At 40.4% G+C, this 26,161-nt stretch overlaps 1 protein-coding gene across 1 annotated transcript; it reads left to right on the top strand.

Annotated features, from left to right (window-relative positions):
- Positions 1-12,402: 12,402 nt before the first annotated feature.
- LOC104451961 (inactive glucose-1-phosphate adenylyltransferase small subunit 2, chloroplastic) lies at positions 12,403-23,232 on the top strand. Its single transcript, XM_039302907.1, is given in 20 exon segments — positions 12,403-12,699; positions 12,702-12,730; positions 13,180-13,352; positions 13,354-13,396; positions 14,280-14,410; positions 14,583-14,690; positions 15,447-15,504; positions 16,146-16,214; positions 17,245-17,352; positions 17,842-17,934; positions 20,303-20,593; positions 21,002-21,078; positions 21,080-21,120; positions 21,123-21,176; positions 21,179-21,408; positions 21,513-21,616; positions 21,720-21,831; positions 22,082-22,180; positions 22,480-22,602; positions 22,907-23,232. Coding segments are annotated over 20 exon segments (2,283 nt in total). The 5' UTR covers positions 12,403-12,476; the 3' UTR covers positions 23,024-23,232.
- The last annotated feature ends 2,929 nt before the right edge of the window (positions 23,233-26,161 follow it).

Here is a 26,161-nt window from a genome sequence, read left to right as displayed (position 1 = left end):
TGATGTGCACTCGTGGGTACCTCTTTTAACGCCGAAAGAGTTGAAATTTTATTAAAGTTGCAACAAGAGTTGCTACATGCAAGTCATCCTAAGAAGAATTGTGCCTACACATCTAATACATATATGGTTAAAGTCGGAGCCGAGAGAATGTTTGCTCTAGTGCTAACAATGCGGCACTTGACTTTATCTCTGTATTTGCCTCATGACATAACAAGTGGCGTAATTTTGCATGTCACACACATTCGACCGATGAGCTTTTGACTTAATGATTTCTCATCTATCAATTTCCATCTCTTACCAGATTTATTGTACAAAATATGCAAACATAATTTATATTAAGATTTTATCTATTATTAGGTATAACCTGAAAAGGAGGATAAACTACAGAAAGTATTTTAAATTATACTCTACACTATCACGACTCATTTTCAATGTAGTTTCTTACAGTACTTGTAAACAGCGAAAACTCTGAGCCAAATATAAAATTACGCATAGATAAATCACTCAGCATTGTTATGATAAACCCTAACGGCCGTTGTTGGTGCGCAAGTTTCGCCAACAACATGCACAAGCCAGGGCTTAAAATGAGGAGTCGTCATGTCTCGAGAAGGACGTGGTGATGGTCGAGCTGTTCTTGCATCATGTCATTCAGGACTTTGTTTTATTTGCAGCCTCCGGCTGCAGAGATCAGAACGAAGTTTCCCATCGCTCCTCCTTTGGAATTATCGTACTCGACAAAACCCTCGAGTGGATTGACGTTTTGGAAGATGTGGCTACGATGGTGTCTACATTTGCTAGTCTGAGATTTTTGTGATACTACCCTATATATAATGACAAATTTTAACGCTTCTTATATTTCTAGACAATTGATAGAAACCTTGGAAGGATTAAAGCATGAAAATTACTTCCTTCTTCTTTTTCTCCTTTATTTTATCATTTTTCAATAACTAAGTTAAATGACAATTTCAAGATTTGTTGACACAAGTGTCATAGTAGGCCAAAAGGGCTCAGTGAATGTGTCGAGCTCAAGGCCAAAGGCTTGATGGAGGCAAAATTGTAAGTACTAACAACTGGCATGCAATGAGCGATAATGATTGATAGGAATAGGGTCGAGCACAGGCACCAATATATCTGTGGTCATACACTTTGATTTTGATGGCTTTCATTAGGGACATGTCTTGGAACGCAATAAAATTTGAGTAAACGCATATCCGGTCGAGATATTCATATGTTTATTTTATTCCGTCGGTCGTTCGCTCCTATCGTCACGCACCGACCATTGATTTTTACAAAGAAAATCATCCATGATTGGCAGATGATGAAGAGCAAAAAGGAATGAGATCCATTTGTATAATCTTATGATAGCATGCGCGGACACTTGCGAATAGCCTGCCACGCATGGCCACGACCTGCCGATTCTCTATTTGTATTGGCAAGGCAAAGGACAAAATCCAAATGCTATTCTGAAGAATTTTAATGAAACCAACGACATATTGTTATGTCAAATTTAAGTCTAATCTGAATACGACACATCTATTAGTTATCGTTATCGAGTCGTATCTTTAAAAACTAAGACATGATGTTTTATTGAATAAGTTACGGGGTATGACACATTTAATACTTTTACAAGGTAAACTCTCTTGAAGAAGCGTGTAAAATATGTCTATAAGTACAATAACATATCACAGATGCCATTTAATTAAACTTAGCTAGGAATTTATAAACGGGCTGAAGGGTCAACCTATAAAGATCATGTTTATTATTTGTGTCTAGACAATGTTAAACTGTTTATGGAGAAAATACGGTTGAGCACAATTCAGACATGCTTAGCTAGAGGGCAAATTGTCCCATTAGTCCTAAATATATTATATGGATATTAATTCAGTCTTAAATTTTCCAGTCCTAAATATATGCATGAAATCCCAATATAGTCATTCTAGTCAATCTTCATCGGAAATTGCTGATTTATAGCGGTCCAGTCATCATCAGCTGTCCTACATGGTCATTGTGGCATTGGTGATTTCTCGAGAAAATTGATTGGAATTGCTATATTGGTATTTCATGCAAAGATTTAGTAATTAACAAAATTGAAAAGTTTATAACTAAATTGACGTTTACAGAATATGTTTATTATTGATTGGGTAATTTTCTCCTTAGTTAGATGGTACCTAAACGAGTCAATGTTGAATTTTTCGACCCTGCATGTGGGTGGGAATTTATATATGATGGTTAGTTAAGCGCTTATTTAAGATGCGATTAGACAAATCTCGTATTTCATGATATCTCTCACTTGAAGTAATTCTTATGGCCTACTTGTGTTAGACATCTTGAGGCTTGGGACTTGATTGATATACGTGGTAAATTTTGCGAGCATCAATGAGGATTAAATAGAAAGATTTGGATGCCCCTAATAGAAAAATAAAAGCAAAGGCAACGCTAGTGTTGTCACAAAATGCCTCTCATTATAAATAATCCAAAGCTTTCGGCTTTTCACAGTCAACCTCTCTCTCTCTCTTTCTCTCTACTTTTAGTAATGTTCTGAATTAATTATAATAAGAGAAAGAGAACTTTCTAGATATGCAACTTTTTTGCAAGGGATAAAAATCTATATACCACACTCAAAAGAAACAATAATTATAAATTATAAATTTATTAGTAAAGAGAAACCACATGTATATAAGAGTCATTGAAACTTGAATGACGATAATATATGATAATTTAACGCCTCCTCTTATGTACAAATTAGATGGACAACAAGGCTTGGAATTGACGAGTGAGGAGTCGCACATGCAAAACAAATTTGGGGCGAAATTTGACTTGGATACGATGTAAAGATATCTAATTCAAAAGTTTAAGTCTATAACAGAAGAGAACCTATTCGTGTATGAACTCATTGAAACTCTAGAAACAATGCGAGATACTTGTGGTCATATATAAAGCCATGACCCATGGCACATGATCCGGAAAAGATCACTACCCAGAAGATGCTTAGCCTGTGTTAAGCCAAAACACAGAGAAATCAACTAAGCTGAAAAGTACCATGGGACAACTTCCATCTCCACCGAGTGGAAAGTTGGGAAAAGTATGGGGTGGAAAGCCAAGGGGTCCATTGTCAATCTATTAAAGGGAAGAAAACTGTCGTCACATTGCCTTTTGATTATGGTTATTGTATGCAGTGATATATATATATATATATATTTGAAGAAGATATTGCCTAAAATCATGACATATTGAGCCGACCACATACTTTTGTATTTTTGGCAAAAATAATGAGCACTATATGAGGTCCACACCTTGATAAACATGTCTTGGAAAAACATGAACATAATGCGCTTTTCCTAAGATTGATCCTGTCCACACGGGAGTGAATTGACTAAACATCGGCTAGGCGCAATTTCTCTGCCTTTTTGCGCTCCAAAGCCAGGTGTCGGACTGTGGTTCTTGGTCTTGAGGGTTTGATTGACGGCAATCCAAATGATAATGAAGAAAAAAGATTAGAGACCCCACTAAATGGTCCTTAAATGATCCCGGTGGATGTGAACTTAATGTGTTAGAATCCTTGATATTGGTGAGTCTCATGTACTGCTGATGTGATATAAGGATCGATATATATTGAACTCATATACACCCGGCACGCTCAAAATGTCTATCGAGGATGTGGCCGTGATTGGTATTTCAGATGGCCCTTGGTTCAATAATTAAACGGGGTTCCCTTTGGCTATGTATATTATTCTCTTTGGTGGGTGGATGAATGAGTAAGAACCCATTTGCGTTCTCTTTCAATAATTGCCAGAAACAAGGCGTCCACCGCTGTATATACCAGCAAATTGCGAATACCCTTTCCTTTTCCCAACACCATTACCAGGAATAATTAGTTAAAATACTAATTATAGATATGACTTTAAAGTCAGACCCATGTCCACCGTGAAAGCGACTTGTTCTCTTCCTTTGTTTAAAAAATTTCCCTTTCCCCTTTTTTGGGGCCACTGCATGCTCGTGATGGATAAAAAAAAGAAAACACATTTGTCTTGGAGAAATACAAAGAACCATCGTCTAGTGTTACCTCTGATTTTCATTCAGGTGATTTAGGGTTTCTAAAAATTATGAATCTTGCAGCAACAAAAGAGATGACCCCATGCATCCCTTTTAGTCCGCTCTTTGCATTTATTCCGCTGGTGTGTGCGATACAACTATGGTGATTTTGACTTCTGTTTTCATGCATGCATTTTCTTGAAAACGTAGAAAGCATAATAAGAAAGGTCAAACATAAACAATGAAGAAAATGTCACAGAGAGAGAGAGGGAGGGGAGGGAGAGGGAGTCTTTCGGTGGCGAGTGCAATAGAACTACAAGAGAGGTCAAAGATATACGATTGAGAGGTCGAGAGAGACAGATTACGTAACTTTCCCATGCCATGTAGGATAGATACAGCAAATTTAGAGTCACGGGCTCCATGTTCTCTCATTCGGCAGCAAACGACATATGCTTTTTTGGCATGTTAGTGCCGCATTAAATTGACTTGTCAACTGCTACACCAGTTCGCTACGAGCCGCTCCGCAGGCGAATCTTGAATAGTAGTACCCTTGAATTAGGGCTTGACACGAGCATGAGATAGTGCTCTGAGAAAACCAGAATCATGGAACTTTCCCAGCTAGGCATGTGTTGCATAATTTGGATGGACTGTTGAGCCATGATGGCTCAATCTAGACGCAGATTACGTTCCCGGCCCCGAGTATCAATCTTGACTGGTGGTGCCTTCACATGCTGGTCATCAGAGGCCAGTCAAACTAAATAATGGGGAAAAAATTCATTAATAAAACGTACTCACGCTCCTTCTCGACCTTTTACTTATTGCACTCGAATATAGGCAATGATGAAAGCTGTGAAGGAATTCCATTGTACACGTAGCATATAAAGATGAATTCCGATATGTTCTCAACTTTAGGAGAGTACAAGGACGCCATTCCATTTGGGGAGGTCGCCCCGGGCAGCAGAGCTGTCGGTTTTGGTGGTGGCGGAGGGGTTTTGCCGCCGTGGTCTATGGTGGCAGTTGGTGATGTGGCAACGAGAGAGAGAGAGAGAGAGAGGGAGAGAGATATTTGCACTTGATTAGATTTTTTTGGGTTTTAAAAAATTGTGTCATTGAGCATATTGGCTGCAAATATTTGTCGAGTCCTCACAAACCTAATTGAGTGATCGATAATTGATAGTGGTTTTGCAAGAAAATATAAGCCATGCTAATTTTTGGAAAAAATGGTGACTTCAAGTTTGAATAGCAATTACAATATATATATATATATATGTTTTCTAATCTCCAAGTCGAACCTAATCTAGTTCAGGTGTCCTTGACCATATAAATGTTTCAAGGGAAGCAAGCTTGAGCTAGAAAAATCGATCTTGACTGGGCTCATGCAGTTACCAAACTTTATCTATGAAAGTTGAGTAGAGTTCTAGTAACGGAATGTGCCTCCTCGATTCTGTTCCACTAGACTATAAAAGTCACCTTTGTAGTAATTTAATAATTTGAGGAAATAGCAATCTAGTTCATCATTGACCTTTTAGGTGATTCACGTTTCCATAACCTTAATTTGTTTCATAACAACTACTGCCTACTTTTAATGCCTATATGAATTGAAATCTTTCTAGAGTTTGCAGTGAGAGTAGGTAGAGGTGGGTCATTCTCTAAAACAAATTTCCTTCACATCTAATTATATATAGTAAAATATCGGAATCGAGAAATTGTTAACTCTAGTGCTCCCAACGTTGCACTTCACTTTGTCTTTGTGTTTGCCATGTGGCGCACATTCGATCAGTAACTTTTTAGCCTTAATAATTTGTCATCTGCTAGTTTCTATTTTTTACTGGACTCAGAAAATAAATAAAGAGAAATTATGTGAAGATTTATCTGTTATTGAGTTGTAAGTTTGAAAAAAAGAAGAATAATGTCAAAAAATTGGTAAAAGTGGGTACATCAAGATTTTACCTCTTATTTAATTTTAAACTTAAAAAAGTATAAACTAGAAATAGTATTTTAAATTATACTATTCGTGAACATGGTTTATTTTCAATATAGTCTCTTACGTATATTAGTAAACAGCGAAAACTTTTATTCAAATATAAGATTATGTGTAACTACATCAGTGCCCACTAACTCTTATTTGTAAGCATAGTTGTCCTATCGAATTAAGATATGTTTTCACGATAGAGAAATTAAATTTGAACAAAGAAATTGGTTGGTTGGATGAGTTATATCAAATTGAAAGTTAAAAATTACCATAACCAAATCCGCATTTCTAATTTACTTTATATTAATCACTAAATGTGCATACTTAATTAAACTATTTTAGCTTTGAGGATTTGAACACATAAGTGACAAATGTTGTATCAATGCATTTGTACATATCATCGTGAGAAGTAATGAGCCTTTTTTTTTTTTTCCAAATTTAACATGTGCTTTCATCTTTACTTTCAAAAGAGATAAACAATTATGTGATACTCCAGCATTCATCTACTAACTTATTGCGATTGCTAATTAATCATGGTCAAGCACGAAGATAAATAAGTTAGTAGATTCACACTCAAATCACTTAACATCGAGCCTTGCCGATCTGGGCCGGGCCTTAAAAGAGACCCGACGTTGACAAGCCCAACTTCCTGAAATTTCTTCAAAAAATTTAGGGCTAGTCAAAGAACCCTTTTCCGACCAAAAAAAAAAAGAACCCTTTTATGGGTCAATGGTCAAAGCACGGAGAGACTCTTTACTTTCATGTTTCAAACCATTAATCTTGTAACAAAACAAACCAATAATTAATTAATAAGAGCCAAACCAATCTAGATCTTACCTACCCATCACCGAATGAACCGCGTCAAAAAGACAAAGGGAAGCTGGAAAAGTTTCAACACAAAAAAAGATGGATCATTTGTCTTCATCTCACATGAATTGGCCCGTGATCCAAGCCGTTTCTTTTTCATTATTTTTTTAAACCAATTTCTCCGTCCTCTATCTAGTTTTTATCCATTTTTGCTTTGATGTCTGTGTGGACTAGGTCGAACCACGTGAAAGATGACAAGAAGAATATAGCAATAGGGTTACCACTTAAGTTGAAGGTGGGAGAAGAGGGAGAGGATTATAACGTGTTAAACTCGGCCGACATGGTTTGTTAGAGTCAATTGATTAGCAATGGTCTCAAATGACAGCATCCTTTTTGTTTTGATAATAAATAAGATACGATTACCCAATCTCATGTGTACTTTTCAAAGTGCCCATTAAATCTCAATCGGTCGTGACAGTCTCTTTGTCTCACGAATATTTACCAAAGCTACATTGATTCATGATGCTGATTTTCCCAACTCCTAGCGAGTTGCAATATCCCATGGGCCATATGAAGCTCTCTTGGGCTTGTCTCAACGGCTATTGCATTCCCTCGTCATCTTAGAGGTTTGGGCTTTCTTAGTCCATTGGCAGAGAGGCACCCCAGCGGCCCATCATACCTTCCCGAATTTGTTTGGACCTACAGCTAGGGATCTACATGGTAACATTTTTTTTGTTCTTTTGATCCCAAAATAGAAAAAAAGAATAGAATTTCGTTTAGTGATATCGGTTAATTTTTTATTTCTCGGAATAAAAAAAGTGGTAAGAGAATAAATTTGGAATAGGAACAAGAAGTAGAAAAAACTAGCTTATTATTTAAGAGATTTCTACAAATAAGCAATTTTCTTTCTTTTCTTTTTCTTCTTTCTTTGCGCATCACCCACCACTGTTCGCCACCTCGCATGCCACCAGTTGTCACCCCTCGCCGCACATTGCATGCGGCCACTTGCCGTTCGTCATTGCTTCTTTGTCGGCCATCTCTGTTGCCACTTTGACGATTAGCTAAAGGGAAGAAGAAGAAGAGAGGAAAAGAAACGAGAAAAAGAAGAAGAAAAATCTAAAAAAATTAAAAAATTAAAAAATTTACGTTACAAAAAACTTGTGGGTCATACCAAACACATTCCTATTCTTTTTATTTTATTTTATTTTAAAGGTAGAAATTTTGTGTATTTACTAAACCCGTTGTTTTATTGAGAAACTATTCTAGGGAATACATATAGAAAATAATTATTTCTAAAAAAATTTAAAAATTGTTTCATGAAACATAAATGTTATTAAACACATCATATACAAGTCTACTTGCTTTTGTGATGCTATTGATGTAAAAAAACGGAAAGTGATTTTGTTCAATGGTCTATAAATACTAGTTACTATGAATGATAAAATTCGACCCCAAGATCCAAATTGGTGATTAAATGCTTGATTTAGGTGTGGCGGATCCCGCATTTGAATGGTGGATCCTACATTCGAATAGCTTTTCGCTACCTTGTAGATGAAATCATACTAATGCGGATAGATGGGTGGTTTTTATAGGTATTAGATTAGTCAAGTCAAAAGTTTGGATATCACGTATTGTTAAAAATAAATAACGCGAGTTACTAATTTAAGTATTGAGTTTTGAGATCTTAGATTTGAGTATAGTGACGTGGGTTATTCAAGCCCACGGCGGCCCCTTGGGTGTTCGGCCGGTCCGTGACATTATTATGGGGATTGAAGTGAATTTCGAAAGATCATTTTAGAAAAATTATCGAAAATGAAAAAAAAAAAGTACCTTTCAAAGCTAGTTTATCGTGAAATGAGCATGCCAAAAAGACATTAAAAGTGAAATTCACTCGATTCAACGATCCATATGCATGAGGCTCACATGAGTCAGACATATGTCACGGGCCAAAAGATAGACGACCCGAGAGGTTCCCTAGAGTCGACCCCAACTCGCCCGTGGACCTCCTGCCGTCACTCGGATTCCCATCGAGCCTTCTCCCTGAACATTGCAAGGGCGGGCGCAACCGTCATTGAGTCACCTTCTAGTTTTCTGCACCGTTATTTATGTCGGTAGATGGTAGCTAGACATTATGTCGGTAGTTGAGGCGGTGCAATCTCGCCCGCTGGATGAGAAGTAGAGAGAAGTAGATCAACGGATGTAATCCGAGGCCCTCAACTATAAAAGGGGTTTCCTCCTTCATTTGTAATCATCCAATCCATTTGAAATATCAAAGTTCCATTCCTTCTCGAGCTTCTCTCTCTAAACTTTTCTCTCAACGATCCGGGAAGCGAGCGAGTGAGCGCCGATCGAGCAAGGCTTGGCCAGGTGATCCAAAGTTGCCCGAGTCGCTGTGCGGTCACGATCCCAATCGATCGGCCCGTGACAAGTGGTATCAAAGCAAAAGCCAAAGTTGCCCGAGTCGCTGCGCGGTCACGATCCCAATTGATCGGCCCGTGACAAGTGGTATCAGAGCAAAAGAGAGATTCGTTCGAGAGATCAAGGAGCACCAACCGTTCGAAGGAATGTCGAGCCAAGAAGCTGTCATGGTTGGAGAGGCCGCACAAGTCAACGAGAACTGCGGCTGAGCAAAGAAAAGAGACGCCTCGATGGATGTCGTAGCTGCGTTCGATGAGAAGATCGGGAAGGTCCGGAGCGCCGTGCTCGAACTCATGGAAGGTCTTGACGATGTGCGAGATCGGATCATGGAGGTCGAGAGTTCGCTTCGTGAAGACTTCATGTCATGCCTCAACGAAGCTACCGCGCCCTTACACGACAAGGACGAAGCCCTTGAAGCATTGATCGATGTGTTGAAGGAGCGCGTCCAAGTGGTCAAGGAAGAAGCTCCGCGTAGGGACGAGGTCGAAGCCATGAAGGCCGAGATCCAAGAGCTCAAGACCGAGCTCGCCCTGTGCAAGTTGAGCATTACCAATGGTCTTTTGTGCCGAACCAGCGGTGCCCAAACTTGAGGTGCCAAAGACGAAAGAGTTCAAAGGCGAACGATCCGCCAAGGAGGTGGACAACTCGTCTAGAGCATGGAGCAATACTTTAGCACTTGTCAACATACATGACGAGTCGATCAAGGTACGAACCGCTTCTATGTTCTTGTCTGATACGGCAATGCTTTGGTGGCGCAATAGGTGTGACGAGATTAGACGCGGCGCCGATCCCGTGTGCACATGGGACGACTTCGTGCGAGAGTTCCGGGACTACTTTTTCCCCGAGTTCGCTCAACAAGAGGCTTGTAGCAAGCTCTATCGCCTCGAACAAAGAGGCGCGATCTGAGAGTATGTGAAAGAGTTTACCGAGCTCAAACTCCAGATTCGCAACCTGAGCGAAGAGGAGGCTCTCGGAGCGTTCATGGATGGACTCAAGCCATGGGCACACCTCGAGTTGAAGCGGCGGGATGTGAGTAGCCTGGCGCGTGCGCTGAGCGTGGCCGAATCACTCGTTGACCTCACCAAGACCGACCAAAGGAGTTGACCAAGGGATTGGAGGTCGGATCGACCTTGCGAGGATGAAGCACGGAGCACTCCCCGAGGCATGCCCGATCAAGGCGGCCGAGCCAAAGCATGGGGAGAAGGAACTTCCAAGCCATCCTTCCAAAGGGGTTGACCACCGACGGACTACGCAAGTAGGTTCGATCAACCCCCGCCTTCTCCTTGTTTCATTTGCCAAGGTCCACACTGGACCCAAAAGTGCCCGAAGAAGGGTCGAATCAATGCCCTCCTTGCCCTTGAGGAAGAGAAGGAGGAGCCCAAAGAAGACAAGTGGCAGATCCAGATTGGAGCTGTGAGGAAGATCAACTCGGTCCAAGCCCGATCGCCAACCAAAGAAGAAGGAATCGCTCCAAACACTGACATGTTCTTTGTGGAGGTCGAAGTGGGCGGCCGAACGCTCTACGCTTTGGTCGACACCGGCGCATCCAACATGTTCATGTCGACCGAGGTTGCAAGGCCTTGGGACTTCACGTGGAGCCATCAGGAAGTCGTACAAGCCAATCAATTCGGGCGACTTCCATGGCGTAGGAGCACACCCGACGTGGACGTCAAGATCGGCGGATGGAAGGGACGAATGGCGTGAGGTAATCCCTCTTGATGATTATGACCTCATACTTGGCATGCAATTCTTCGAGAGTGTGGGAGCCATGATCGACATGAGGACGAAGTGCATGATGATCCTCGACCAAAAATGCCCGTCGATGATCCCCATGATCAAAGGGGTGGTCGACACCAAGACCATCGCGTCGATTCGACGCCTTGACAAGAGCTTGAAGGCTGTCATGCGCATCAACAAGCTGTCCGAGGTCAAGCCGAAGGTCGAGTTGGATCCTACTCCGACTCATGACATGCCCATCCAAGCGCTCTTCCCCGAGGTTGAGTGCGCACCGCGTGCTCCGTCCAAGCCAAAGACTGAGCCGCGCACCAAGTCCGACTTCATCCTAGAAGGATGCGGCCCTTCGTTCGTGAGCGTCCGAGTGAAGAGAAACAAGCACAAGAGAGATCGGGCCAAAGCCCGCAAGGCTACCCGTCAAGCTGAGAGCGACGAGGACGTCGCTCGATTGAGTGGGGGAGAATGTCACGGGCCAAAAGATGGACGACCCGAGAGGTTCCCCAGAGTCGACCCCAACTCGCCCGTGGACCTCCTGCTGTCACTCGGATTCCCACCGAGCCTTCTCCTCGAACATTGCAAGGGCGGGCGCAACCGTCATTGAGTCACCTTCTAGTTTTCTGCACCGTTATTTATGTCGGTAGATGGTAGCTAGATATTATGTCGGTAGTTGAGGCGGTGCGATCTCGCCCATTTGGATGAAAGTAGAGAGAAGTAGATCGCGGATGTAATCCGAGGCCCTCAACTATAAAAGGGGTGTCCTCATTCATTTGTAATCATCCAATCCATTTCAGAAATATCAAAGTTCCATTCATTCTCAAAGCTTCTCTCTCTAAACTCTCTCTCAACGATCCGGGTAAGCGAGCAAGTGAGCGCTGATCGAGCAAGGCTTGGCTTGGGTGATCCAAAGTTGCCCAAGTCGCCGCGTGGTCACGATTCCAATCGATCGGCCCGTGACACATACATGAGAATCTTTATAATGAAACAAAAATGAGTCTCAAGATTCGAGAAATATTCAGGGATAATGATGCAAATAATTTTTGAACTTTAACTTAATATGTAATGTGATCCCTTAACTTTTAATTTGTTTAATGCGATCATCGACCTTTTGGTTTATATTCAATATAACCTTTAAATTATATAAAAATGTTCAATGATTATAAATTAATCTGAACATACACAAAAAATTAAGAGACATCATCGAACAAATTCAAAAGTTTAGAGATAATATTACACATGAGCTAAAGTTTAAGGTTTACGGAATAAATTAAAAGTTTAGGGATCACGTTACATATTAAATCAAAGTTCATAGAACATTCGTGTTATTTTCTCAAATATTTATTGAAACTTGAGGGTAAATTAAAATCAACAAGAAAAGAAGGAAAAAGAAGAAGAAGATAATCCTTTAAGAAGTCTTTCGAGGTAAACACGGTCCTGGACGACCAGACAGCCAGCAGGCTCTCGCTTCCGACGTCGACGGTCGACGCAGTTTACACAGTCCGCCGCGGCGAAGGCGATGGAGGCGCTGAACATGAAGGTGCTGACCCTATCGTCGCAGCCCCTCAGGCACCTCCTCCGCCTCGCCGCTTCCTCCCGCACCCCCATTCGCCCCAACCTCTTCTTCCTCCGCTGCTCCTCCTCCTCCTCCTCCCCCTCTCCCGCCGCCGCCCCCGCCGCCGCCGCCGCCGCCTCCGGCCGAGGCCGCCGGGCCGCGTCCTCCTCCTCTTCCACCTCCGACAGGAAGCCGTCCGCGCCATTCGCTTGAAAAAGGTCCGTCCTTTTCTCCGGCTCGCGTTCGGGATGTCCGGCTCATCGGCTCGGCGGGTCTGCGTTTGGAATTGGGGTCGGTATGAATTTGGAAGGAGATCTGTGAATTCATATTGTGGCAGGGGATGAGGGAGCGTGTCTAGGATTTTACTGAGGATTGGTGCCGGTTTCGTAACCGAAGTTTTTGTTTTTGTTTAGAGGTCGATTTTTGTTGCTTCTCGTAGTTTTCTCTTTCTAGAACGCCATTAGAAATAATGAGGACGCCATTAGATTCTGGTTTCCGTTACCAGTTTGATGAGGAATGCGGCGAACGAGAAGTTGGAATCTTTCAGTGCCTTGAGTAGTTCATTCTCTTTCGACAATTGTTAAGTACTTATTGACCCGAAAAAAAATGCAATTTAAAGCTGGGGAGACTTCACACCTCCTACATTGATGGTGTGTCTGTTCTATAGGTGGAAGAATTGAGGGAGAAAGGTCTCGAGCCCTACGCCTATAAGTGGGATAGGACTCATTCAGCTAGTCAGCTCCAAGAGATATATAAGCATTTAGCCAATGGCGAAGAGTCGAGCAGCGAGAAAGATCAAGTGTCCATAGCTGGGAGAATAACTGCGCGCCGGCGTTTGGGGGCTCGCCTTTTTGACCCTCCGAGATGATTCTGGAACAATTCAGGTTTGCTCTTGTTCTTTGGCAACCTTGTCTACTATTTATTTAGCTACCCGTGCATTGAGTTTGTTTCCTATAGGGATGGAATTGGGGCAGGTATAATCCGGTACTTATTCCTTTATAGTCTTTAGTTGGGGATATATGTCTATTAGAGAGAGTAGCATCACTTGTTGCGGGTATCAGGTGGGAACCTGACAACTTAAATAATGTGGGTTTGGGATCTTATTTCCAAATGCAACAGGTTAGGAGGGTTTATGAAATGACGAAAAGCTAGCGGGATGGGTTTTAGTTGAGGAATGTTTAGCCGTTCATTCTGGAAGCTTGTGATCATCCTCATTAAGAACTTTTATGCCTTAATTGAATTGATCATGCTAAATCCTTTGTATGTAGTTATAGTTTACTTTGACCCAGAAAGTCAAACCATCTGAAGTGTTAGAAGATGCATGATGCAATCTTTGTTTTCATTTTCTTGACTGGTTACACTGAACTTTCTACGTACGATAGATGGCTAGCTGCACTTGCTTCCATCTGCTGGCTAGAGATAAATGGAACTATAGAGGTGCACTGAAATTTTATGTTGCACTTATCTGGGATGAAATGAACTGCTGTGTAGTTTAGATCACCCTTTAATAATTTAACATTCTCTTATGCTATATGGCTTTCTTTCTTTTCTTTTTCTACTGAAACTTATAAGATCAATCTTCTTTTCTTTGCATGGTTTGCAATCACTTGTCTCATACTTAGATGGCCCCAAACTTTGTTTGAATATGCTGGTTAGTATTTGTATCACCTTTAATAGTGCAAAAGTAAGGCAGCTACTTACTACCATTGCTTGACTTTTTGATACAATGGCTAGAAACTGATTGAAAGTACCAACCATTTGTTTTAGCTTTACTGCGAGAAGGAGAGGCTGTTAAATGATCAGTTTGAGCGATTAAAGACCCTTGTAGATATTGGTGACATAGTGGGTGCAAATGGAACTATAAAGCGGACAGAGAAAGGTATACGATGATTCCTCTTGTTTACATTTAGTTGATATACATCAGTCACTATAGATGGAATGAGCTGCTAAGATTTCCCCTTTTCTTTCTTTGTTATTGTGGGTTAGGTAAATCTGCAGTTCTAGTTGTCCTCTGATGTCTTGTTATGAGGTCTAGCTTCTGAATGTTTTTATCAATGATTTATACTTCAGGGAGCTTTCCGTGTGTGTCAACACTTTTGCAATTCTTACCAAATCCTTACTTCCGCTTCCTGATAAATATCACGGATTAACAGATGTGGATAAGCGCTATCGCCAACGGTAAAATGCTTTCCTGCTTATTTGTACTGTTTTTATTACAGGATAGAATACTTACCTCCGCCTTCATTGTAGTATGCTGCTATTAGCAGCTTCAGCTAATAAGAGCTCAAATAATCTAACAAAATCTTTTAGTTCCACTTGCTGTCTTATCGTGAGTGCCACATCCCAACTACATCTTTGGTCCAGGAAACTACATCAGAACAATTGGTTTCTTTTCCCCACCCAATTGAAACAGAAATGCAAAGGACTCTTTAAAGATTCATTCCAACACCACTAAGCATTCTAGAATGAAACGGCATCATCATTGCTTGTTATAGATTTTACATGACAATAGGAGAATCCCAGCCTTGTCTATCCATGTCCATACAATATCTTTGTAAATTCAGTTAGCTTGGCCATCCATCTACTCTAAGGTCTTGATTCACCAATTTTGGTACTAGTTGCCTCTTTAAACAAAGAGGTCTCAGAGGAAGTATCATAGAGCTGCCATCTTCCACCTATTACTTTATTACTTTGTCAGACTTATGAGACATCCTATTAAGTACCCAATGCATTGTATGGTGAGAAAACAACATCAATTTTTGAGCTTAGAACTTTTGTGAATATGTAGGAAATTGTCATTACTAAGGATGGCTGTAGGAAGAATGATAAGCAAAAGCAGGCTTTGCCATAGTGAGAAGGACTTGCTTGATTATAGGTGGCATGGTGGATGTTCTGTTTACTTGACCTGTCTCTGCTTTATGTATCTCTATTCAGGTATGTGGATATGATTGCAAACCCGGAAGTGGCTGACATTTTTCGTAAAAGAGCGAAGGTACAATTTCATGCCTTTTCACGGCTAAAGAGATATTCAAATCTTATTGCACAATATTGCTTTTCAACTTCTCTGCTCACGATGTTAATCTCTGCTCATGGAATGATAACTATGTTGAGGTATAATAATTAGGTGGCCAAAAAATTATACTAATCAGGGGTTGAAATGGGAAATGATTAACCATTTTCATGCTTTGCTACATTTCTTCCAATTTTTAAGGTACCAGTCAATTTTTTTTTCTCCTTTTGAGTTTGTGTTCTAATGAAACTGCACAAGGCTTGTGGTTTTACAATATATCCATTTTTTTTTTAAAAATTTGCTGTAGTTTTTTGCTTTCTTGTTTTTGTTTTTGTGATGGTTATGATTGAAATAAGAGTTAAATTGGAACCCTTTTCTGGTCCCTAAGGTGTGGCTATGTGAAAGTGCAGAGATTAATCATATTAAATATGTTAAAGTATATACGTTGAAGAATTTGAAGCAAATGTAATATTTTCATTTCAAAGAGGCTGAAGCTCATTGCATCTATCATCAGCCTTCTAAACCTCTACATAATATTAGGAGTCCTTTATATCTATTTTCCACGGCAAGGAAGTAAGCCAAAAGTCTCCTTTTTGATGTGGTTGTCTTGCCTGCTTGTGTAGATTGTTTCAGAAATCCGCAAGGCAGTTGAATCTGCGGGTTTTGTTGAAGTTGAGACGCCGGTCTTACAGGTTTGTTTGTTTCTTTGTGACATGTAACTCTATCAGATTTTAGTATTTGTGGCTTTAATAGTAGGTTGTGTTCTTCTTTTTGTTGGTTTTGTGTGTACATGTCATTTGCTTTGTTCTGGGTAGACAAAGGAGATTGTAGTAGTAGGTGGTTAGCCAGATTACTTGGTACTTGTGAACATGTTTCTAATAATTTAGTTTCTCAAAATCTACAAGCTGAGGAATAACTGCATAAAGAATTTCCATCAGGTTCATCTATAATATGCTATATCTTTAATGAATGAGCCAAAATGCTGAAGATTTCAGTCTAAAAGCCTTCAATTAGATTAGTTCTTCATTTTTGGCACATCTGACTTTTATCTTGAATCTTAGTTAATCATTCAATAATTTTAATGGCTTTTCGTTTGAAATGAATAAATTTACAACATTACCGGCCAATTGTAGGTATAATTTGAGTTTCAAAAAGTTTTTTGTCTGTATGTTAAGGTCCTTTTCTTGTGGTGAATACCTCTTGACTGTAACGTGCAGGAAATTTCCTGGTATTATGCCAAAGACAAAATCTTTGAAGAAAGATCAAAATAGTGGTGGCAGTTCTTCTTTTGTTATATTTGGTTCGTTTATTTTGACCACTTTATTTAATACTTTGGTATAGCAGCATGGGTAGGATCTAACATATTGAAAATAGGATATCCAGATGCTGTGAGATTTATTGCACATAGCATTAATATTTAGATGGTGTTCCATTTTTACTGCAAATTGGTTCACAAAGCAGTAGCTCGAGAATCTTCTTGTACTGCCTAGTTAACTCATCTTTAAACTGGAGCTAAATTAGGGATTTGGTCTCCATATCGGCTCTACCCTTTGTCAAATGAAATGAGAGAGCATGGAATATGTGTCTCCATGTGTTAGTTGACCAGCCTTCATTTGTATTGGCATGCATATTTGTTTCTCTTGTTTTTTTTTTTTTTTTTGGGGGGTGTTGTCAGATTACGCATCTTTTCACAATATGGTTTTAATCGATTTTGTGGACTAGGGAGCAGCTGGTGGAGCGGAGGCCAGGCCATTTGTTACATACCACAATTCTCTTGGAAGGGATCTCTACTTGAGAATTGCGACTGAGCTCCATTTAAAAAGAATGCTGGTAAGTTACGTGTGCAAGTTGGTTTTCCTCGCTTTTCATTATGGGTCTGGAAAGCTATTCTCTAACACTAACAGTTAACTTCAGTAGGTGAAGAAAAAGAATGCTTGAGTATCAATTTTACCTCTGTTATTGTATTGGCCATGGTTGGTTTCTGCTGTATAATGGAATGACTTGCCTGATTTTGCCTATTTTATACATCTATTTGTTTTTTTTCTTTCAAATTTCAATGTGAACTTGGCCATATGATTCAGCCTATTGGTCTCTAATGAGGCAACTGATCTTTTTCAAAAATCAACATAGATTTTTATCTCCTTAGATCTTTCCTTCACTATCCCTTTCTCAATTTCATTTTCTTTTTGCTACTGGATACGTTACATTTATCGGTGTTTTTTCCTTTCTTTGCACAAACTTTTTTCATTTGAAGTTAGTATTGTGTAGTGCTCGTTGTTTTGTAGCTTTGGTGATAATGAATGTGAATTTTTCATGCAGGTTGGTGGATTTGAAAAGGTATATGAAATTGGTCGAATTTTTAGAAATGAAGGCATTTCAACTCGCCATAATCCAGAATTTACCACCATAGAGGTACTTTCTGTAATGCCATAGATTTGTAGTAGAATTACGAATAAATAAATAAAAATCGATCCTTGTTCTAGGAACAAATTTGTTCTCGGGAATAGATTTAGTAGAATCAATAATAATAATAATAATAATAATAATAATAATAAGTTGATTAGCATTCAGTGAGAGCAATCCCAATAATCAAGTCTTCTTCCATTTTCTCTTTTTCTTCTTCTCTTTTCTTCTTCTTCATCTACCACCATCCGCGATTGTCGTTCGCCACCGCGCCGCCGCCGCCGTGCGTCGCCACTCGCCTCTGCCCGTTTGCACTGCCCCGTCGCGGGTCATTGCCGTTCGGCGGTTGTAGGTAACAAGTCTAGTGAGCTCGCCAAGCGGGGGTGAGGTGGCGAGCTCGCCGAAGGCAAGTCCGATCCCATGAAGAGGCTCGGCTTGGCCAAGGTTACGCAAGCCTCACGACGCCTAGCCCCGCCCCACCCCGCCGGTGGCTAGGTGAGGCTCAGAGTCTCGCCGATGGCTAGGCAAGCCTCACCCGGCCCCGCGGGTCGGCCCAACAAAGGCTAGCCTCAGGGTCGGCAATGCTTCGGTGGTCGTCGGCCCCTAGTGCGGTCGATTGCGGAAGTAGCGACTAACCACGAAGAAGAAGAAGGAGAAGAATAGAAGAAAAAGGAAAAAGAAAAATATTTAAAAATTAAAAAGAAATTGGTGGAGCAGAATCGAGCAACGTCACCATTGCAGATTACATTATAGAATAAAAAAAAATTTGGACGGTTATCAAACGGCTTAAAATACTTAAATTTGTTCCCGAAAACAGAATAAAAAATAATCATTTCGATCATGTCTCTTCCCGAAAGCGGGTCGTTCTCCAGCAGCGCCGTTAAAGTTTTACCGTTTATTTATTACAGGTATAACATCATTATTAATCCAATATACTCATGAAATTTTTATAGTCAAAAAAATAATTTTAGGTGGTGGTCAAAAATTAGTTTCAAGTAAATTTATTATAAGTATAGCGAGTTTGAAAATTTTCGTAATATAAACCCTATAATTAGAGAAACACAACATAAAAAAACCGACCACCCCATCTTTGGGGCCTAGCATTGACAGCTCCGTGACCCCTCGCCTCCGCCCTCTCATATCAAATGGATGGGGCTTGGAGGGGAGCATTTCCAAAGCTCGTCAGGGCTCGATTTTGGCTTCATTCAAGATTTCAAAGAGTAGGATTCGGACCGATTGATGTGTGAAGCCTACCTCAGGAAAAAAAAAGGTTTTGAGGATGCTTTGTGCCTTTACTCGTTTCTATCGAGCCCCGGCCGACTTCTTTTGGAAAAGAGTGGGGCTCAGCAAGAGTGTTCTATGCGTCGATTATACCACCGTGTTATGTTAACGTGGTGTCGGTGGAACAGTCATTACTCCCCATCTCGCCAGCACGATAACCACCAGGTTTTGTAATTTTTGAATTTTAAAAAGATTATGATTAGCTTGATAATGCTAAGCCAGTATGGCACATGATATCGGTCATGCATAAGCATATTTTCTTGCCTTCTGTCTCCTCACACCCAACAGAAAGCATCTATGAAATCCTACCCAAGGAATAAAGATGAAAGGAAACCGAGAGGATTGGAATCTAAGCAAGACATTTCCCATCTCTCAGAGCACAAAACATGCCATGCCATCACTCAAAACTTCCTCTTCATGCTTGTCTAGATGCAATAGGAAAAAACAATACCAAAGTGAGCATCAGAACCGAAAAATAAATTATTGTGAAGTGCCAAAGTGCATCTTCCCAGTCTGATACTGTTGAGCCTGGGACGCTCATCGTTATTGCTATAAGCAGTACCCCCGGCCATGCAAAAGCAAAGATCCTTCGTCAGATAGGTGGTCATGAACTGGAAGAAACCTCAATATTCTCTCATTTCTTCACCCTATCATACTACAAATACAAGTGAAAAATGGCATTTTAACAGCAAGATTAGTCCTAGTCTGTTTACATTCTTCATCAATATCTCAATTGTCATAATGGTGATTATGATGCAGCATCCTCAATTCAATGCTGTGTATCTGCAGCGGAAGACGAAACTTGGCACGAGCTTGCCTCGCATTCACTACAGACGGTCGCAGAAGATTCGTTGTGCCAATTCGCAGCATCATCATCAGTCTATCTCTCAGTTTCCTCCAATAAAACCAGGTCACATTTCGTTGCAGAGATTTCGATGAAAGCCCTGTTTTGGCTCTTGTTTTTCTGGGGTTTCTGTTTCCATACTCAGCAAAAAGAACTATAGGAATGTGTTCTGATGGCCTCTTTTCACTGAAAATGAAAATGTGGAGTGACTTTCTTGCGAAACTCTAATTCAATGTATATATGTGTGGTTAGAGTGTTGCGGCGATTATATTTGGGGACGGCTCAGAATCGAGACTTTATCCGTTGACGAAGAGGAGATCAGAAGGGGCAATACCGATAGCGGCCAACTACAGGCTCATTGATGCGGTAGTGAGCAACTGCATCAACAGCAGCATAAGCAAAATATACGCTCTCACCCAATTCAATTCCACAACCCTGAACTCGCACCTCTCGAGGGCTTATTCTGGCGCTGGCCTTGGGACAGAAGGCTTCGTTGAAGTGATCGCTGCCTACCAAAGCCTCGAAGACCAGCGATGGTTTCAGGTCTGGCAGTGTAACCTTTGTAGTCATATTAACATCCTGTTGTAGTCCATGACATCATATTTATCCATCAAGCAATGCTAACGATAAAGTGTGGGAACAGGAACGGGATGCCACCCCAGCTAGTGATTGCTGCTATATTATTCATTTCAACTATTTGTCAGCATTGTTTCTGATGAAATGCGGAAATCAGAGTGAACTCCTGTGTTTGCTTTAGTTCGAAATGACAAAAATCTTAAACTACAATTCGATTGAATGTACTATACTTGGATCACTTATAGAAGCTAATTTCCTATGATCTCAAAGCTCAAATTCTAATTTTAACACCTCCCTAACTGTTAGTCTTCACTTGTTTTAGCTGTTATGGCTTTTCATACCTTTAGCTGAATTTTCTGTGATTTCAAAATTCAGGGGAATGCTGATGCTGTGAGGAGATGTCTGTGGGTGCTTGAAGAGTATCCAGTCACTGAATTTCTGATCCTTCCAGGCCCATCTTTACCGGATGGACTACCGGGAACTTGTGGAGTTGCATTGGGAAGCGAGGCCGATATAACCGTCGCGGTCCTGAATGCTGCTTGGGACCAAGATCAGGTTTTGGCTCTTTGAAGATAAATGATGAGAATAGAGTGGTAGATCTCAAAGACAAGTCAACTGGAAATCCCAACTGTCAAAACACATTTGATTGCCATTGGTTCTCAAGCATGGGAATATATCTCATCAACAGAGATGCCATGATAAAGCTTCTAAAAGAGAGTTTCCCTGGCGCGAATGACTTTTCCAGTGAAGTGATACGAGGCGCGATATCCACTGGAATGAAGGTCGCGCCAGGTTTCATGACTTGTTTTGTTTGAGAATCTCACTTTTGTCGGTCTCTCTTTTTGCTGCATTTAGGAGAGTTTATGTTTCTCTGAAAAATTGTCAGGTTCAGGCATATCCATTCGATGGATATTGGGAGGATATGAGAAGCATCGGAGCGTTTTACCAGGCAAATATGGAGAGCACAAAGAAATACAACAGGGGATTCAAGTAAAGATTCATGTTGCCCGTTGAATTTTTTGTATTTATGCTCTGGCTTTTACCCAAGTTTTTGTCTCCAGCAGTTGAACAAATTCATTCTTTTATATTGCAGTTTCTTTGAGAGGGACTCTCTCTTGTACACACTGCCTCGGTCCCTGCCTCCGAGCGTCGTGACAGATTCAGTAATCACAGAAAGTATCATCGGAGACGGTTGCATACTCAATGTAAGAAGTCTGATTTCTTTTCTTCCTCACAATAATATTAACCAAAAACTTTCTCCCAGCAAGGATTTATCCTTGCCCTGACATAGATTGACAAAATTCAAATTCCTTTAGTAAAAAAAAGTTGCATCGTATATCTGTAATGCAGCAGCTGATTACAATATCTTCTCCAATTATATCAGGAATTTAAAGTTAGCCCCTTCTTGCAGCTCACTGCTTTTGAAATCTAACTTCTGTTATATGTACAAGTTAGAGATGCAAAATAACAGGAGCCGTAGTTGGTATGAGGACAAGGATCGAAGACGGGGCGGTTATCGAGGACTCGGTTATCATTGGGTCTGACATCTATCAAGTAAGAGGCATCTGGTCCTTGTGCTGTCGAATTTCTAGCAGTATATAGCGAATGTGTGAAGTATCAAACATCCATACGTCTGTGAGAATATGTTTGTACTATTCGGTTTGGTTCCATCTTCTGCATTGACCGACCAACCATTCTTAAGCAAACATCTACTTAGTTCACTGATGACTGATACAAATGCTTGCTTCTTTACCTTTGTTTTGATATCGAACTGTGATTTCACCAGTAAATGTCATATAGATGATTATGACGATGACGATGACGATGATGATATAACTTCATAAACATGACAGACAGATGTTCCAGGGAATTCTGGGGATGGGAAGTGCATGAGTGTACCGATCGGCATTGGGGAAAATGCACGCATAAGGAAAGCTATAGTTGATAAGAATGCGAGGATTGGCAAAAATGTAACGGTAAGCAAGGCAGTAAAGTCCTATTATCTACTTCATCGAAAAGAAGCAAAATGAAGAAGTTTTATTGCTAAGGAGTGGGTTTTACATTCCCTCAGAACATCTTTTGCTAGCTAGTCAATTTTTCAGATACTTGGATGGATTTAATACAAGAAAAATTGGCGATGGTCCCTCTTTTTAGCTTGAGCTAGTGATGATGCTCTTTAATCGGAGTCCTTGCGTACCTTTCATGTACTCCTGTCATAACAATTGATAGAGACTCGCGAACCATTGTCCAAGAATTGAACTTTTGAGCTTGTATTTGCAGATTGTTAATCCAGATAACGTCAGAGAAGGTGACAGAGAAGACCAGGGATATGTGATTCGCGATGGAATAGTGGTTGTTCTTCGCTGCGCGGTTATTCCTGATGGCAGTATTTTGTGACCCACGGATGGTGAACTACCGTTTCTGCAAGTTGCTCAATGAAGTACCTTTTCTGCAAGTTTCTCAATGATCGCCGATATCTCAGAAAGTGCAAAATTAATCTCTTCTATAGAGGCACATTGCTCTCTCTCTAGGAGAAAACCATGTGGTTTTCTACTTGTCTAGGAATAAAATTCTCAATGCAAATAATGATCCATAAGCATCTTGGTTTGCTTTCATGCCAATACATCTCTATCTTGATAAATACAAGGTCTTCAAAAGGCTGTGGGGACAGCACAACCGAACCCAAATACCATTTCATGGGGAAATCACTAAAAAGAAAGCTCAAACCCAATTAGATATATTTAGCTAGACCTGACTTCACTCTAAGGTTGAGCCGTTGAATTATCGATAATCACTCCATATCACAGTAATTCTTCAAAACAAGAGCTTCGCGCTGTGAGGCTTCCATGCTTGGTGGACTCCTACTTCCAAAATCAAGTATCCATTTGCAGCAAAGCATCTTGACCAAATTCTCACGCCTTTAATGACCCGTACTGGACTAAGAGCTGGGGGATGTAAGGATGGACACGGGGCATGGCGGGGATCATGTTCCCCCGTTCCGGTCCCGGTTCCCGTCCCGAGGACTAGAAGCCTACCGCGGAGACCCATGCTCAACCATGACCCATCCTCAACTTTTTTGTACATAATTAAATATTCTGATTCTCTCAATTTGTGCAACGAAATCCTTATGCCACTGTAATTACATGTAAAAAAGCAGATCGAGCCTAGTACCGGGGCTAAGAACCATTGCAACCTGCCATGATTATCAATTTGAATAGATCGGGTCTAGGCAGGCTAGACGTGTCCACAGCACGAGTCGAGAACAAAATTGCCTCCCTGCCATTTTCATCCATTGTGCTGACCAAATCTAGGCGAGCTCATTAAGCTGCTCATCTCGTGATCATGTCTATTATCCCCATCAAATAAGTGGTGTGGGCATTGATTATGTGGTAAAATCGACACGTGACACTGAGTTGGCGCTGCAAAACGATTTTATCTAAGAAAATAAACAAAGGAGAGAGATGCTGATCTAAGTAAATGACGAACGTTTATTGAGGCTTCGGTCTTTGGAAGCATTCGTGCACTTTTTGAAATGCATGTTACAAAGTGAATATCGTGGATGCATTCAATTCATGAAATCTAGATTTTGCAGCGCAAAAAGCGCTCTAGCACGTATACAATTCAATGAGCAAAAGATGGCTCTAAAGAGGAATTTTGCTACTTCTCCTCTTTTTCTATTTCTCTCCTATTTTGCCTTTTTAGATTATTCCATAAACAAATTAGATGAGGAGGAGCTGGTCCACATGAAATGAAATGGCCCCCATTATTCTCTTGCTTTGTCTCATATAATTCTTATTTATTTATGGGCCCACTTGTCTCATATAAATTATTCATAACACGCAAAAGCTAAGTTCATTGAATACTACAAATTTTCTTTTATATATTCATTAAAATTTGTCCTTACAAAAGAAATAGGGTAGTTTGTAAATTCCAAATTGGTCCCACAATGTAAAGCATTCTTCAGGAGAAAAAAAAGTTAGTCGCACCAGATTCTTGTTCTTGAGTATAGTAGAAGTAATTCCAATTAAGTAGATTGCTTTGTGGATTCGAATTCACTCAACGAGTTGGGTCAAGATTGCAAAACAAAAACAAAAAGAGCATAAAGAAATCAAATCATTGACGACAATGATATGTAATCCAAGCAAGAATGATGCAACAAGGCCTACTCGTTACGATCCAAGCCGCATCGGACGTCCACTTTAGCGATCGGAATCCCCTTGCAGCGGTGTTCGTTTCTTAAACTTGACTTTATTCCAAAATATTTCTTGAACTGGATTATTCTGATCTAATAAACCTCTGAGTTTGATCACATTGACCCAATATTCCTTAGTTCATTGCCGATGAAAATAATGGCCAGCTAACGAACATACACTTATCACGTACACATTCCGTACCTCTCCTAGGGCATTTTGATTCAAGAACCACCATAACCCTAAGATATTGAAATTAAAAAACCTTCAATTGACTTTACACCATATTTCTCGCATGTAGAAAGCGCATAGCCAGGTTTGCTTCAATCCATAACGCAACATTCTCATAACAGCTCTCCTCCCACGTTTGCAGTGATCATCCATCTCAAAATTTTGGATCCATGCTTGAGAAACCTTAGCCATTTTCTTTACGATTCACAAATGCGGGGCAAGTTCAATTGCTTGGACACTTTTTTTTTTTTATGTACACTTGAGTCGCCTGGGAGAAATGTGTTTTACTTTTAGAACTAAATTGCCTCTGGAAAAGGCGCAAAACATGCATGTGTCCATTGGCTGGACATTATTTCCGATGCCGACAAGCTCAGAAGGTTTACTTGGTCAAAGTGATCAAGTTGATGGGCCATTCTGGACCCAGATCAAGTCCTGATGAAATTTTGTGAAACAAACGCTATTTAATGAGTTCATTGAATCAAAGGGATCAAGTTCATAAGATATTTTAAGACAAAATCAAGTTCTTTGCTCTTCCTCTGTGTTTTTTTTTTTTTTTTTTTTTTGACTTCTCTTAGTTTGAGACTTATTGGCGAAACTTAAGAGGGGGAGATCACAAAAGGAAAATTAAATATAAAAAAAAATCTAAACCTTGAAAAAGTTGAAACGATCAATTCGACCGGGAATCCTGTAAGTTTATGCAAAGCAAACTTTGATTCTTGAAGGGAAAAAAAGGGGTGAAGTCAGAGGTGCAGAGCTTTGTCAAAGAGGAACAGAACAATCGTAAGATGGAGCAAGGCAAGGCTCATTCGAAGCTCGTGCTTTTGACTCTCGGATCCAAGCCACAGCCAAGGCCGCCAAGGGTTGTCGTCTCATCGCCGCCGATCTCAGGGATTACATATTAAACACAAATTACAGATATAAGGTTGCATGCAGTACTAAATCTTGAGTTCATTACTCTGCAGCAATCGAAATATAGCTTCAATAACAAAATACAACAAAGGTTTACATCATTCTATACATAAGCAAATAAGAAATATTAGTTGATTGAGTCGATATTGCCATACCAAGTCATAAATTACGCTAGTGACAGCTTGCAATTTACAAGATTATCAAT

This window comes from Eucalyptus grandis, chromosome 10 (genome assembly GCF_016545825.1).
Source record: "Eucalyptus grandis isolate ANBG69807.140 chromosome 10, ASM1654582v1, whole genome shotgun sequence".
In the NCBI taxonomy this organism is placed as follows: Eukaryota; Viridiplantae; Streptophyta; class Magnoliopsida; order Myrtales; family Myrtaceae; genus Eucalyptus; species Eucalyptus grandis.
Note: the sequence above shows the minus strand (reverse complement) of the source record. Positions and strands in the feature narration are given on the sequence as shown.